Genomic DNA, 16,508 nt, shown 5'->3' with positions numbered 1-16,508 from the left:
TCGCCAGCTTGTCCAAAGTATAATTTACCCGCACAGGAATGAAGTGAGCTGACTTTGTAAGTCTGTCAACAATCACCCAAACTGAATCTTTTTTCGAATGAGTCATAGGTAAGCCGGTAACAAAATCCATAGTAATACGCTCTCATTTCCATTCCGAAATCTTGATAGGTTGTAACAAACCTGATGGATGTTGATGTTCTGCCTTAACTTGTTGACAAGTCAAACACCTAGCCACAAAATTCGAAATGTCCTTCTTTATACCGACCCAATGATACCTCTCTCTCAAATTCCGGTACATCTTATCTCCACCGGGGTGTATAGCATATGGACTACTATGAGCCTCAGTAAGGATAGTCTGCCTCAACTTAGCATCATTAGGCACACAATACCGACCTTTGAAGCATAAAACTTCATCCTGATCAAGGGTGTAATCTGAGTTTGTCCCTTGCTCTACTTGCTCTAAAATGGAAAGCAAGGAGCTATCAAGGGGCTGCTTAGCCTTGATCTCATCAACCAAGGTCTGCTTAACTTGCAATTCTGCTAACAAGGTGCCATCGTCATATAAATTCATCTTGGCCATTAAAGACCTCAACTCTGATACCGTCTTTCGACTCAAAGCATTCGCTACAATGTTAGCTTTACCAGGGTGATAATCAATCACGCAATCATAATCCTTTAGAAGCTCTAACCAGCGATGCTATCTCAAATTAAGCTCCTTCTGGGTCAGAAGATACTTTAAGCTCTTATGATCCGTGAAAATGTAACACTTCTCTCCATAAAGATAGTGTCTCCAAATCTTCAAGGCAAAAATTATTGCTGCCAACTCTGGTTGAATCAACACCGGTGCTTGAGTCAAAACCGCCTTTAATTTCTCAAAGCTCTCATGTTATGCCTTGCCCCAGTCAAACGACACATTCTTCCTTAACAACTTTGTCAAAGGAGAAGCAATGATCGAGAAGCCCTCAACAAAACGTCGATAATAACCAGCCAAGCCCAAGAAACTGCGGATCTCAAATACGTTCTTAGATCGTTTCCAATTCATAATAGCCTCTATCTTGCTGGGATCGACCTGAACACCTCGCGCAGAAATAATATGCCCCAGAAACGACACTTCTTGAAGCCAAAACTCACACTTGCTTAGTTTGGCATATAGACGATGCTCTCTCAAAGTCCGCAGAACGATCTTCAAATGCTCGTCATGCTCTGCCTCAGTACGAGAATAGATCAGAATATTGTCAATGAAGACCACCACAAATTGATCCAAATATGGACGGAGCACCCGATTCATCAAATCCATGAAAGCTGCAGGAGCGTTCGTCAAACCAAAAGGCATCACTAAAAATTCATAATGACCATATCTAGTGCGAATGGCCGTTTTTGCAACATCAGATCCTTTAACTTTCAATTGATGATACCCCGAACGAAGATCAATCTTAGAGAATACAGTAGCTCCTTGTAATTGATCAAATAAGTCATCAATCCTGGGTAGTGGGTATTTATTCTTGACTGTCATCTTGTTCAATTTCCGATAGTCAATACATAATCTTAGCGACCCATCCTTCTTTTTCACGAACAGAACTGGAGCTCCCCATGGTGAAGTACTATGTCGGATAAATCCTCGATCGAATAATTCTTGCAATTGGATTTTCAACTCCTTAAGTTCCTTTGGAGCCATACGATAAGGTGCCATAGAAATAGGTGAAGATCCCGGATAAGTCTCAATCTCGAACTCTACATCTCTATCAGGAGGTAACCCATGCAAATCCTCCGGAAAAACATCAGGAAACTCGCTAACTGTACGAATCTCCTCGATCGTGGACAATGCACCTTTTGTGTTCAAAATACAAGCAATGAATGTCTCATATCCCTTCCGGATCATACGATCAATTTCCATCGCTGAAACTATATTGGAGAGATAACCACGCCGTTCACCAATTAACACAACAGTCCGACCATCTGAAGTCTTCAGAGTAGCCCGCTTGTATTCGCAATCTAGATTTACCTTGTGTTTATTCAACCAATCCATCCCAAGAATTAGATCGAACTCCTCTAAATGAAGCTCCATAAGATTAGCGAGAAAAATTTCTCCCTGAACCTCAAGAGGACAACGCCGAAATACTTTATTCACTAATACCGCTTGTCCTACTGGACTCGTAACTGTAACAGTATTTTCAGTGTTCTCAATCGAAATCTGAAGGTTTCGAGATACCGAGCTCGATATATAGGAGTGAGTGGAGCTATTGTCTAATAATGCAAAGTATGGGGTATAATAAATAGTAAATGTACCTGCAATAACCTCAGGCTCATCTCTGTCATCACGACGTCTAGTTGCATAAACCAAAGTTGGTTGTCTAGCCTCAGAAGCTGTTGGCCCTCTATTTTGCTGAGGTCGGGCTCTACTGTCTGTCCTGGACGCTGATCCTCGAGTCTTTCCTTAACTACGATCTCTAATTGGGATATGTACTGTAATCTACGAACGCACAGGAGTTTGGGTAGTGGTCTGCTCAAACGAAACTAGCTGAGGATAATCCCTCCGATAATGACCACTAGATCCACAATGATAGCAAATACCCATCTTCTTACGACACTCTCCTGAGTGCTGTTTACCACAATACTCACAAAGGGCCCCATTATAATACGACGAGGAACCGCCTCGACTGCCAACTAACGGTGAGGATGATGCAGGCCTGAAACATGTATTACTTCTCTGAGGGGCTGAAGTACGAGTCCTCTTCCCGGACTGTGCTGATGACTCCATCGGGCCTGAAAATTTTTTAGATTGTTCCTGATCAACACGCTCTCTACCAGAATCTAAAACCTCCACCTCTTCAGCATCTTTGGCTCTGCCCACCAGAACATCAAATATTTCATCCTAATGGGTTACAACTTACCTACGCAGCTCGTATCTGAGTCCAAGGGCAAATTTACGACATCGATCTCTCTCAGTAGGTACCATACTGAATCCATACTTCAGCAACTTCAAGAACTCGATCTCATACTCAGAAACAGTCATGTCTCCCTGAACCAAGTCTTGAAACTGTTATCGTCTCTGAGCTAAGTAGCGCACTCCCAGAAAACGACTCCGAAAGCGATCCTTAAAGAAATTCCAGGTCAAACGATCGGTAGGAACACTACAGGTCACTGAATCCCACCAAGTGTAGGCATTACCATCTAACATTGCTACAGCACCCAGATATCTCTTAGTTGAGTCCAAACCCAACTGATCCATGCGTCTCTCTGTATCCTGGAGCCAATCCTCAGCTTCAGTAGGAGCTCCACCAATCTGTCCCCTAAAAGTTCTAACTCCATTGGCAATCAACGTCTGTGAAATAGGAACCTCAGATACAACACCAGTAGCTCTGACTGCTCCCTGTATTAACTGCAGAAATTGTCTACCAAAATTCTAATCCAAAGCAACTCCGGTAGACTCTGACTCAATATCGGTCGCTCCTATGATCGGTGTAGTCATGCCAATACCAGCGGTTGGAGGCAGATTCATTGGGGTCATAGGAGCAGGATCACCTATCGGAGGTGGGGGATCTACTCGTATCTCATCAATCGGATCTGCAAATCTAGCCACTCGACCTCGTCCACGGCTAGTTCGACGACCACGTCTAGCACTCATTTTGGTGGATCTCGAGATTACTACAGAAGATAAACTTAAGGTTAGATAAGCACTTGGAGTCTCGAACATAGTTAAAATCTTAATATCTTTGTGACATGGCCTTAGTAACTCGTTTTGTAAAATATTTCAAAACCGTATTTTCAATGTGGACTCATACACAGTCCGAGGGTTAAAAATCAAAAGCTCTGATACCAAAAAATGTAACCCCCTAGACCCGGCCTATGCGTTTCGACTAAGTCTAGTGGATCACATTATGATTATTAAAGACATTTTCCGAAACCGTTATTCCATCAATATAAAATCACATTATAAATAACATGAAATTATAAACAAATTATACTATCAAAATCCAACTCGTAAATATAGTACCAATAAATAATAATTTAATTTAAAACATGTCTTCAAATTCAAAATCACAATAAACCGAGCAATAATAGCAAAAGAGTCATCATTATAAAATCCGATATTTTAAAATAAGGTCCATGTCACCAAAATAAAGTCAATTTGCAAGATAAAAACATTACAATCTGATTTACTTCAAGAGATATGTTGATCCTCCAAGTGCTCGAACCGAGGTATCTAACCAACAGTATCTGAAAGGGGGAAAACATTTTCAAAAGGTGAGCTAGGCTCAGTGTGTCCCAACATTTCCATAAAATCACAATAGGTACAAATCATAGTCCAGTAATCTCACAAATTCGTAAATGTAACACCCTCAACCCATATCCGACCCGGATACAAGTCTGAGGTGTCACATTGACTTTTCAAACTTTAGTCTTTTAACGAAAACCAATGAAATTTAAAACTTTGATTGAAATAACATTGTCACTGCACACGAGTTAACCAAAATAAGACAAAACTAATCAGAGCATTTGAACTAACACTGTTCTTACATGCCAACACACTACATACAACAAAATACCTACTGTGACTTTACTTCTGATCTGATCGCTGAGTAGAGATAGGTTGATCTGCAAATTCCTATTCTTGATTCTCCTGCTCTTCGAAACCTACGTGTAAAAACACTTACACGCTAAGTCATAGACTTAGTGAGGCATAATTACATAATAAAGAATTATTAAAATATAAACATGCCGTCTACTATCCAAACACAATTATACTATCATACCATCATTTATTATACCACATATGAGCCAATATAAATCGTAATAATACCATATTAAGATACAACTATATACATCCTCGTTATGTCTTATTTAAGCCCATATACACTATTGAGAACCCAAGGTATACGAGTATTATGAGATTGTGCACACGTATGTTGTCCCCACAGCTCCATGAATTTTCCGAAGGACCTATCCAGAGGTCATAAAGATCCTCGTTAACTGTCCAGAGGTCATAAAGATCCTCGGTAACTATCCAGAGGTCATAAAGATCCTCGGTAACTATCCAGAGGTCATAAAGATCCTCGGTAACTATCCAGAGGTCATAAAGATCCTCGGTAACTATCCAGAGGTCATAAAGATCCTCGGTAACTATCCAGAGGTCATAAAGATCCTCGGTAACTATCCAGAGGTCATAAAGATCCTCGGTAACTGTCCATAGGTCCCGAAGAACCTAGGTAAACTATCCATATGTTCCTTAGAACATAGGTATACTGTCCATATGTCTCGAAAGACATAGGTAGTTCTTTGACTCTTGACATACCAACTATACTTACAGTTCTCATAACTCATATCATGGCATTGTCTTTTACCTTATTACATATTCATACATCATATCACATTTTTCTTTTTCTATAGCTCTTTATCACATGTTCATATGATCATCTTATTACCTATACCTTTTCATATAACCATTACATACATACATGCATACATACATGTCATCCCTCATATGATTTTATATTCATATTCTGTATATTTCATATTCTTTCTTATGTCCTTTTCATACTTCTTATTTCATATTCTTATGAAATCATATTGATCATTTTAACTATTTCACATATTTAACACATTTATCTACATATTTACACAACTCATATAATATATATATATAATATATATATATATATATTGTAACATGTCAATACACATGCTCATTCATACATATAAACCATAACAAACACAGCACACACACTTCATATACCTAATATAGATATCTCGTAACTCATTCATATATAAGCTCTAATCTGGAACATAGACTTACCACAATCTGCATAGTATATCCCATAATGTATATGGTATAAATTCATATCATATTTAATAATATTGAATGAATCATGTATCAAGATATTAAATCTAGACTTATCGCAGTTCTAAAACTGAATATACTAACATAATCATGTTATGCACATGCACTCACCTTAGCCTTGTTTGAATTGAATCAATTCTAATCCTTCGTTTACTTTGAAGCAAAGTCACGTTCAATATCTACATAAGCATAATTTTCAAGATGATTATCAGATGCCCAAGTCTTGAAATTAACCTCTAATATCCTACCAATTTAAGGGATTAATAGTATAGTCTCTCTTCTTTCTTCTTATTTTTTTCATTATGGGGGAATCGGTTCCCCCCCTTGGGGTATCGATTCCCCTCTAGCATTCTGGAATTCATACTCGTTTGAGGGGGAATCGATTCCCCTTGAATGGGTACCGATTCCTCTAGCCCAGAAATCTCATTTTGAGCTCGAAAATCACCTTATTTCAGCTCAAACCTTCCTATTTCACTTCCTTTAATACTCCTAACTTTAATACACATACTTAAACTTATTCCTATTCCCTAATCACTTCTTTAACTTCAAATCTAGTCATTCCTATGTAATTGCAAAAATTATACTAGTTTTGCAACATGTTCAAATTCCTATTCTAACACTTCCTATCCCTTAATTGACTTGATGACAAGTCAAATTCAACTTCCAATTCTCAATATAAACTTTATTTCGATATTTCATTCAAAAACTTCAAATCTTTAAATCCTCATAAACTCTTCATTTTGTTGTTTTAAAGCAAATTAATCTTTCCTTAATCTTACTTAGCATCTAATAATCAAAACTAAACTTAAATTTCAGCACATAATCAGCTCAAGAGAAAACTCACCTTTGCTTGGCTTCACACGTGAAGAAGAAGAAGAAAAAGAAGGGAACTCTGGAAACCTCTCAACTTTCTTTCCTTCCTTCCACGTGCATCTATATATACCATATATTATTATTATATTTTTTTTTATTTTCTTTACAAATGACCATACTATCCTTTCATTCCTCATTCTTTTCAATTTGATCTTACCCCTCATTTCTCATATAAGTCTTTAAACCACTCAATTATTCTAATTTAAATCACCAAATTTTGAAACCTTACAATTTAGTCACTAACCCGGTATTAAGGATGTTACAGTAAAAGAGTTTAACTTCTGAAAATCATAGTTTAAACCCTTTTCTGGTACACCATCAGTAGTTCCCAAAATTATTTTCCATATAGCTTACTTTATGCACATAGCAAAAAGAAAGCCGACTTAAGGATAGGCTCTGAAGCTTGTATCCTTAAGCCCTAGTCAATAAGTCCATATAGCTTACCCTAAGCACACAGCAAAGGAAAGCCGACCTAATGAAACATCTTGGGGCCCTTAAGAGTCACATTAGGCCCAGTTAGCTTGATCAGAGCTATTCCATCGTAATTCAATTCCAAAATTCAATTGCACCTTGACATAAATTCCATAAATCCAAAAAACATGGTAATCATATACCATTTCAAAACAAAAATTAGATAGCAGCCATATTCCATAAATTGTCACATTAAATTGGTGCATCCATAAAATAATAACCAATGAATTCGGTGTACCACATATTAAAACCAATAAAATTGTTCAATAATAAGTAGGGAACACACCTCGACAATAGGTTCAAATAGCAAATCTACTGATTGCTGGTTTCACCACGCTCTGCTACAGTTTTCGAACGGGTGAATACTGGCACACGTGGTTTAACTGATCTAGAAGAGCTGGGTCAAGCTGTCGAACGATCCGGAGAGTCTCTTGTACCTTCAAACAATAATATTTATCAGTCCCAAATCCTATTTAATTGTTCAAAGCTAAACTTCTTAAGTATATAAGCATTTTTCGGGTTTGGCTATCAATTTGGGGTATTTCGAGTCTGAATTTGGCCAAACGGATTGCGGAATCGGAATCAGGGCGTCAAAAAACATAAAGTATGACTTTCCGAAAATTCAAATTCTTGGTCAAAGTCAAATTCAACCACTTTGACCGTCGATTTGGAGACCTTCGGGTTTGAATTTGATGAAACGGACCACGAAAACGGATTCGGCACGTCGAAAACTATCAGATAGGTATACTCGGAAAAGATTAACGATCGTTTAATAGCCGGTCAAAGTTATGGTCAAAGGAGGTCAACAAACTGTTGAACATTTTACACAAATAGCACCCTTTTTAAAATAATCACCAAAATAGCACCCATTTCGAACTAATTACCAGAATAGCACCAAAATCGAATTATTTACCAGAATAGCACCGGTCAACGGTCAACGATCGGGTCGGGTCAACGGGTCGGGTCGTGACCGGTCAAATTTTTGAACGACAGAGAGCTCGAATTCATCAAATCGGGAAGTTTGACCAGTTCACCTCCCCACGCGCCGCTGCCGCCGGAGAAAAAGGGGAACACCGGTGGACTCGGAACGGCACAAGGAACACGATGGTGCGGGAGGTGTCGTAAACGGAGCAACGATCAGTGGTGAATTTAAGATTTTCTCGGCGATAGAGCTAACAAAAACGTCGCTACTTTGACTGGAAATTCCCGACGTTTGGCCGCGTTTCGCTTCAATTAATTTGAAGGGTTTGTTCCTCGCTCGATGATGAACACAACGGTGGTTTCAAAACAACGATCGGAATTCGGACGGCGTCAGAATCGGAGTTGGAAACTGCATATGGGAAAGAAAAATTGGGAGCATTTTGGTTCTAAAAATCAGAACCAAATGCACGCTTATAATCAAAGCTGCCGATAGTTTTAGGGTAAATTCAAGGCTTGGTCCTTGGATTTCCTTCACTTCTAAAATGGCCTATAAACTCTCATAAATTTTGATTTAGTCACCAACAATTTACCAATTTTCACAATTAACCTCCAATTTCAATTAATTATTATTTTGTAAATATTCGGGTTGTTACAATTATATTTTATTAATAATATTCTAATTTACATTTTGTAGACCCAAAATCAAGGCCCAAATTTCACATCCTAAAACGTCCAGCCCTGACCGGTTACAACCAACCCGACCGACCCGTTCAACTAGGGTTTCAAAACCCTAGCTCCTAACTTGTTACCAGCTGCCGCCAAGGAAAAGAAGAGTTGCGCCGTCGGAGCACGCCACTGTTTGAAGCTCCACACCGCCACCGTCATCATGCTAGATTCAAGCCGATCCTATTCTAGAAAATCCACCAAAATCCAAAATTATTTTAAATCCAAACATACCCCAAAAAATTCGAAAACCATACCCGGAAAATCCATGATCCCTACAGTGAACCCATCACCTACCATCATCACCTCTATGCCATAGCTTCACCAAACACATAATCATGGTTTAAAAAAACAACATGCAACAACCATTTTTGGGGGAGATTTCGGGAGAGAGAAAAAGGAGTTCGAAGAGAGAGTGAGATATGGCAACAGTGGAGAATCGAACGAAGGGAGGGAAAATTAGAGAAAAAAACAAAAACAAAAAAAGAAAAAAAGAAAAAACTCAAGTGAAAAAAGGGAAATGACTCGTCTTTTCTTCGGTAGTCACCACGCACTATCACCTGAATAGAAAGAGTCACCCTGCAGGAGGTAAATTCCTCTCTTCTTCAAGTTGTGGCAAAAAGGGGGTTAAAAAGAAGTCATTTTTGGGCTTCGGGGTCAAAGGAAGGGATTTTAATTTTGTTTCCCTCGTCAGAGCCACCGATTTACGGTGGCATGAGGGTGGTTGTTCATCTCCCTCGGTGGGTAGAAAAGAGTGTTGAGAGAGTATTCGCTCTCTCTAAAAAAAAAAAACAATGAATGAGATAAATGAGTGAGATGGTCGGTTTTTGGCTTAGGTCTTAGCCATATATACCATGCATGAAACGATGTCGTTTTGGGGAGGAGGTAGGCGTGCATGGAGCGCTTGGGTAAATTAGTTGAATAGTCCTTTAGGTTTTGTAATATTTATTTTCGGTCATTGAATGAAATGTTGAATTTTCTAACTTTTGGCATCAAATTTTATTTATTTTAATTTTAGTCATTAATTGTGCTCTGATATATGCATGGTTTAATATCAGTTTTTTACTAATAGTGTAAGGTGATATCATTTTGGTCCTTCAATTCATGTAACTGCTAATTTTATAGATTTATACCTATGAAATGAAGTTTAAGCAATGCTCATCTTAGTCCTTACTCTGTCTTGGTATGTACAGGAGATAAATCTTTGATTTTGGGCTAATGATTCTTACCTCTGTTCATTTTGATCCTTATATTATCGATGTATGTTAATATGTGTCTTATTTCTTGTTTGGACCCATTAGTCTTTTAGGAATTTATTTTTGTCACTGTTTTTGTTTCTAAATATAAAGTTTCATAGAATTATCATATTATTTTTGTCTCTTTTCTGATACAATCCTTTGTCATATTACTAATCGATTAAACAATTTAACTAATGCGTACTTTTAGCTTTGGTTGCTTTTCATTTGTTACGATGTATGTAAATATTAAATGTTTTATTATGTATATTTATTTAACATTCCTTAACCTGTGTATGTTATATATTGCTCACTTATGTTATTTTATTTTATAATATTAATGTATTTTGATTTATGGAATATTCTTTATCAATAATATGCACGTCCCTTATATTTAATATTAACTTTTTAGTGAATTACTCGAACACTTTCAAAAACTCATGTCGTAGAATATGTGTGAAAAGCACCATCTTATAGAGATAGTGTGATTCAATACAGTATTCAAACGAAATGTGAATTTGGAATAAATCGAGTTTATTTTTATAAATAATGATTAATTTGTTTTTATTTTAATTCATGTGATGCAATGCGTGTTTCTTTAAATATTAATTTATTTTATGCAATTTCCAATAGTCAATTTATATTCGATTTGTTCTTTTTGATAACGTTGGGGAGGGGGACATTTCTCGTATAAAAGATAAATAAATGGGATAGCCTTCTCATTGGAGGATGTGCAAATCTCGTGATTTCTTTTCAAATTAAGGAATGTTCCCTAATAATTAATTCAAAACAAATTATTCAACGTTAAATAAAAAGATCATACTTTAAATGTTGATTCAAATTTACAATTTCCACCATTTACGACAATGTGTAAGCGATTAGGTACCAGATTTGGGCCAGTGGGGTGTTAATCATTCCTCACGCGTAATCGACTCTCGAATCCAAAAAAATGAAACTTTGATAACGCAGATAATTTTTTGTCTAAAAACAATTTTAAAAATTGTTTTAAAAGATATTTTTAGACATTCGACCTACCTAATTCAAAAGTCTTTGGTGATTCTTATTCAATTTAATTCAAATTAATTCAAATTAATTCAAAATCCAATTTTTTTCTCAAATAAAGTTATAATTATTTTTTAGAAATAAAAATGGTTATGACAGGTTACATTATCAAAGTTTCTGGCAATCACTGTAAAATAACCCTTGCACGTCTATATTATTTATACAATTCCCAAAAGAACCATATCATGTATAATAAAATTCTACTCTCTTCAAACTTAATCCAACAAAATTTTACTAATTAATAGAGTTTACTTCTTGCACAACGATGCCTTTGAATTAATTAACATTAATTATTGAGATTGGAATCCTTTTCTTCTTCCATTAAAATAATATCCGAATTTAAATTGAAATAAATTATTCCTTGAAAAAACTCTTACTATTTAAAAATAAATAAAATATAGCTTTAAATTAATATTTTTTTTATTAATCTAGAATAATTACAAGTGTTAATATCTGTTTTAAAAGTCGTTCGAACTTAAGACCACTAAAAATAATAATAATTTATTTAACTAAGAATTAGATACGAATATATGGTTGGTGTGAAATAAATAAAGGAATTGACGTGAGTTGTGTTGTGTACAATGTAACGTGCATTATGGGGAAATTAGTCACGAGCCTGGACCTGTTTTTCGTGGTTTTGGTCGTCGTTTTCTTCGATGTTCAAAGCACACCGTTCCATTTGTTTTCTGTGCAGATTTGAAGAGAAGAAACCCTAATATAATTACACCTCTAGTCACTTGTGTAGTTTTGAAGCTTATCATGGGTCCCCCTCGTAGCTTTTGTCTATTTGTGACGAAATATCTTACGCATACCATTAATGAAAATTTATGGAAAACGAGGGTAACCATAATATTTGTCAACGAACAAGTTCCTGCTCGTGTTACAAATAGCAGCCTATAGAACAGCTTTAACGAAAGCATCTTGCTATGATTCTAGCTGCTAAGTGCTATTGTATGAGTATTCACTTTGAGAAAAAGAACTCCAATCGGAAGATTGGAATGCTATATGAGATTTTATCTCATCTCGTCTACGACCCTATTGCTAACAAAGGGTTCCTCCAAGGGATCAAAGTCATTTTCTAAAGTGTATAGACCATTATCTCCCTCCAAGTTGACTAAAATGCCCCTTCCTTTCGCCCACTCTTTAATACCCCCTCGGTGCTTTTATCATCAAGGTTCACTTTTCTCACCTGATATACAGCTTACCCAACTTGTAATAAAGTGTTGGGAAACAGCAATGGTGGGTTCCCTTTTTTCTCTTTTATTTTCCCCCCTTCTTCCTTTGCTTTTTGTTTCATTCAAACAGACAGGAAAGAAGAAACATGTATTTTATTTGGTACTAACTCCTTATTTGTTGATGAGTTTTTCCTATAGGAAGGAGGGTATCCAGATACCAGATGGGAAGGCTATGTGGATTGGAGAAATAGACCTGCTTTAAGGGGCAAACATGGTGGCATGCTTGCTGCTTCCTTTGCCTTGGGTTAGTAACTTTACCCAAATGCTATTTATTTGTATTTTATAAGTCTATTATATGGTTTAATGATGGTATCTTTTGGTCTTTATGTGTGTAGTTGCGGAAGTGTTGGAGAACTTGGCGTACTTGGCAAATGCCAGCAACCTGGTGTTGTATCTGTCAAAGTACATGGACTTTTCTCCATCCAAAGCCGCAAACAATGTCACCAATTTCATGGGAACCGCCTTCCTTTTGGCTCTCCTCGGAGGCTTCTTATCCGACGTTTTCTTCACTACTTATCACATCTACCTCGTAAGCGCGCTCATCCAGTTTCTGGTAAACATTTTCTCAACCCATCCAACTAATTTTTACATAGTTGCATGTCATCCTGCACTATGATTTTGCTTGAAAAGAAAAAGTATACCGAGTGTTGAAGCATTAAAGGCTGATTCGGCCACAGGTGCAAGCTCTTTGGTGTATATATCCAAGGAACACCGTTTGTTTAGGGCATAAATAACGAGGTCTTGTGAATTGTGATAAATGTCCATAAATATCTCTCAGATCCACAAACAAAACAACAAGAGATAAAAGGGCATCTATCATCATATGATCAAACTTACAAGCCTTGAAAGAGCATCAAATTTTATTTGTTGACCAATTAGATTTTGTAAGCAACATAAAAGTCGTACATGATAAGTATAAATTCTGGCGTGGGGAGAGGTAGACCAGTGTTGTGTTGGGCCCCCCTGGGGAAGAAATATGTCATGGAACGTGGCCAATAGAAGCCAACGCCTTGGGATTTAGGGGGAGTTTAAATATTAGTGTCTCGTGTGCAACAGAAAAAATTGTCCTTTCACAGTTCCAGCACAGATGGTAACATCAATCTTGTCTTGTTGATTTCGAGCCTAGTCTATAATAAAGCATACTCGACAGGTGGAAACATTTTTAGCTAGACAGGTGCCATCTGAATGCAAAATCGTCCAAAGCGAAAAAATTAGATGAAGAAATCGAATCCATTTATTGTTTCTTCAAATGGGATCTTGTTCTTATCCCGAAGCTGAAAAATGACAAAAAGATCTGAAGGAATAGTCTGATGTTAGGCAGGTTCATGAACCACGTGCTTAATCTGAGATCCGGTGGAACCACGATGAATTCCTGAAGCTGGACGATATAGAATGATGACCCCAATCTCTCTAGGCTTTTACTGACGTACCAAATTAAAACCTTGTAATATAGAAGTTAACAAACAAAATAATGAATAATTCCGGTCACTAAATTATATATGCCTAACCAATTGGTGCCATTGGAACAGGGCTTGATCATTCTTACCATCCAAGCTCGGACACCATCACTAAAGCCTCCACAATGCAATTCATCTATTCCATGCGAGGAAGTTGATGGCGGGAAAGCAGCTATGCTGTTCATAGGTCTCTATCTGGTGGCACTTGGTGTTGGAGGTATAAAGGGGTCCTTGCCAACTCACGGTGCTGAGCAGTTTGATGAAAACACCCCACGAGGAAGGAAGCAAAGATCCACCTTCTTCAATTACTTTGTCTTTTGTCTCTCCTGTGGTGCGCTTATTGCCGTCACATTTGTTGTGTGGGTTGAAGATAATGAAGGATGGGAGTGGGGTTTTGCCATCTCCACAATTGCAATACTGCTGTCAGTCCCAATCTTCCTCTTTGGCTCAACGTTTTATAGGAACAAAATACCCTCTGGAAGCCCACTTACAACTATTTGCAAGGTAAATTCCGATTTCATTTCATTACTCTGCCCTGATTGTTTTCCTAAGCATGTGTTTTACTTGAACAGGTTTTGATTGCTGCTATGCTCAACAGTTGCATGAGCAGAAATCCAAGCAATGCCATTGCTAACCTTTCCGCAAGCCCTTGTTACCAGACTGAAACCAGCAATGAAGTAGGAGGCAATGCCGAACAAAGCAAGGAGGCAGAGCAAAACCGTCAATTCCTAAACAGAGCAGTGTCCAACTCCAACAAGCCAGCTCACCCAGCACTCGAATGCTCAGTGACACAAGTAGAACAAGTCAAGATTGTGCTAAAAATACTTCCCATATTTGCTTGCACCATTGTTCTCAACTGCTGCCTAGCTCAGCTCTCCACATTTTCAGTCGAACAAGCCGCGACCATGGACACTAAACTTGGTTCTATGAAAATTCCACCAGCTTCACTACCAGTTTTCCCAGTGGTGTTCATCATGATCCTGGCCCCAGTTTACGACCACTTGATTATCCCATTTGCTCGGAGAGTTACTAAAACCGAGATGGGCATCAATCATCTGCAACGAATTGGGATTGGTTTATTTCTCTCCATAATATCCATGGCGGTAGCAGCACTTGTTGAAATTAAGAGAAAAAAAGTGGCAACTGACTCAGGGCTACTTGACTCAACCGCTCCATTACCCATTACATTTTTCTGGATTGCTTTGCAGTATTTGTTCCTGGGGTCAGCTGATCTTTTCACCTTGGCAGGGTTACTAGAATTTTTCTTCACCGAGGCGCCCTCAAGCATGAGATCGTTGGCTACATCACTCTCCTGGGCTTCCTTGGCAATGGGGTATTATTTAAGCTCCGTGATTGTATCGATAGTAAATAATGTGACTGATAACTCAGGCAATTCGCCATGGCTCTCTGGTCATACAATAAACCGCTATCATCTGGACAGATTCTACTGGCTTATGTGCGCGCTTAGCGCATTGAATTTCTTGCACTACCTTTTCTGGGCCATGCGCTACAAATACAGATCAGCAGGAGCTAGCAAGTAGTTGAGTATGATCAAATTAAAATCTCACATTTTGGGAGAGAGAATTCTGACCAATGCAAACAGCCAGACTCAGTGCCTATCGGATACTGGTAATATGGCAGTGAAACTGGGGCTCAAAACCTTGGTTACTGTATCTGTGTATTGTTAGGTTGTGTTAATGTGATGAATGCTAGAGGTTTAATCTCTGTTAAAAAAAACCTATGGAACATGGTTTTCCTCTTATTAGATGGAAAATTATTGGAAAAATACACTGAATTAAAAGGAAATACTGAAGTAGAATTTTTAAATGGATTTTTTTTTAACTTTTATGAGAAAAAGGTTCAAGCTTGAGTTGGCCTATAATAGCCCGGGGGTGCCAGGTTGGCATTGGTGGGTCCATACACCAGCAGCTTTGTACTCGAACATCATCAACTGAACAACGCTCGCCGTTTTCAAAACCACCATCCTTTGGTTCATCCCGAACGAGTGAGTCGTAAACGGCCACGAACGCCGCCCCCTGCTTGTAAAGCAACAGTGGAAAGCAATCCCGAATCTCTGCCCGTACACCACTGACACAATGGACGGCCATATCGAGTTGGACTTCGGATCCAAGTAGTAGGGGCTCGATGGGGTATAATCGGCTAAATTCACGAGATAATGTTCTCGAATTTTTTTTTTTCACGATATGGTGCACATCCTAGATTAATTGCTGGAATGGGGTGAATTACAGTGATCGCCATAGGACGCCATGCAATCCAGGCGACCTTGGAGGTCGCCATGCAATCCAGGCGACCTTGGAGGTCGCCATGCAATCCGGGCGACCTCCAAGGTGGATTACATGGCACCCTGTGCGTATTTTGTAAAAATCATGGGCCGTGGGAATGCATGGGGGAGGGGATGCATGCTGTGCATGGTCATGCAGATGCATGCTGTGCATGGGACGTGGGAACTGTGCATGGCCATGCACGTCGAACGGTGTAGGTCACGGCGGCGTGGTCGGTAGGTCGCCATGGAGTCTCGGCGACCAAGGTCTGGTCCGTAGCTGCTGCATGCATGCGTTGCATCATAGCTGAGATTCCTGCACCCGTAGCTGTATGTGTTGTTGCGTTATTGCAGCGTTAATTTAGCTGTCAGCCTTTCAATGCTCAATAGTTAGACGACAATGCTAATATT

The 16,508-nt window shown here is 38.4% G+C and overlaps 1 protein-coding gene across 1 annotated transcript; it reads left to right on the top strand.

The window, feature by feature from the left end:
• The first annotated feature begins 12,066 nt into the window (after positions 1–12,066).
• On the top strand, positions 12,067–15,638 carry LOC120170952 (protein NRT1/ PTR FAMILY 4.6-like). Its single transcript, XM_039178781.1, has 5 exons — positions 12,067–12,363; positions 12,498–12,603; positions 12,695–12,912; positions 13,889–14,320; positions 14,389–15,638. The coding sequence occupies exons 1-5, from the start codon at positions 12,130–12,132 to the stop codon at positions 15,355–15,357; spliced, it is 1,959 nt and encodes a 652-aa protein (XP_039034712.1). The 5' UTR covers positions 12,067–12,129; the 3' UTR covers positions 15,358–15,638.
• The last annotated feature ends 870 nt before the right edge of the window (positions 15,639–16,508 follow it).

The sequence above is a fragment of the Hibiscus syriacus genome, unplaced genomic scaffold (assembly GCF_006381635.1).
Source record: "Hibiscus syriacus cultivar Baekdansim isolate YM2019G1 unplaced genomic scaffold, ASM638163v2 tig00111799_pilon, whole genome shotgun sequence".
Taxonomy (NCBI): domain Eukaryota; kingdom Viridiplantae; phylum Streptophyta; class Magnoliopsida; order Malvales; family Malvaceae; genus Hibiscus; species Hibiscus syriacus.
This window is presented reverse-complemented; position numbering and strand designations above follow the sequence as displayed.

Excerpts from the sequence above, each read along its gene's own strand:
- LOC120170952 (XM_039178781.1), top strand. The coding sequence starts at position 12,130 with ATGAGATTTTATCTCATCTCGTCTACGACCCTATTGCTAACAAAGGGT. Across the intron at positions 12,604-12,694 it reads TGCTGCTTCCTTTGCCTTGG|TTGCGGAAGTGTTGGAGAAC; the intron begins GTTAGTAACTTT and ends TTATGTGTGTAG. Across the intron at positions 14,321-14,388 it reads CACTTACAACTATTTGCAAG|GTTTTGATTGCTGCTATGCT; the intron begins GTAAATTCCGAT and ends TTACTTGAACAG.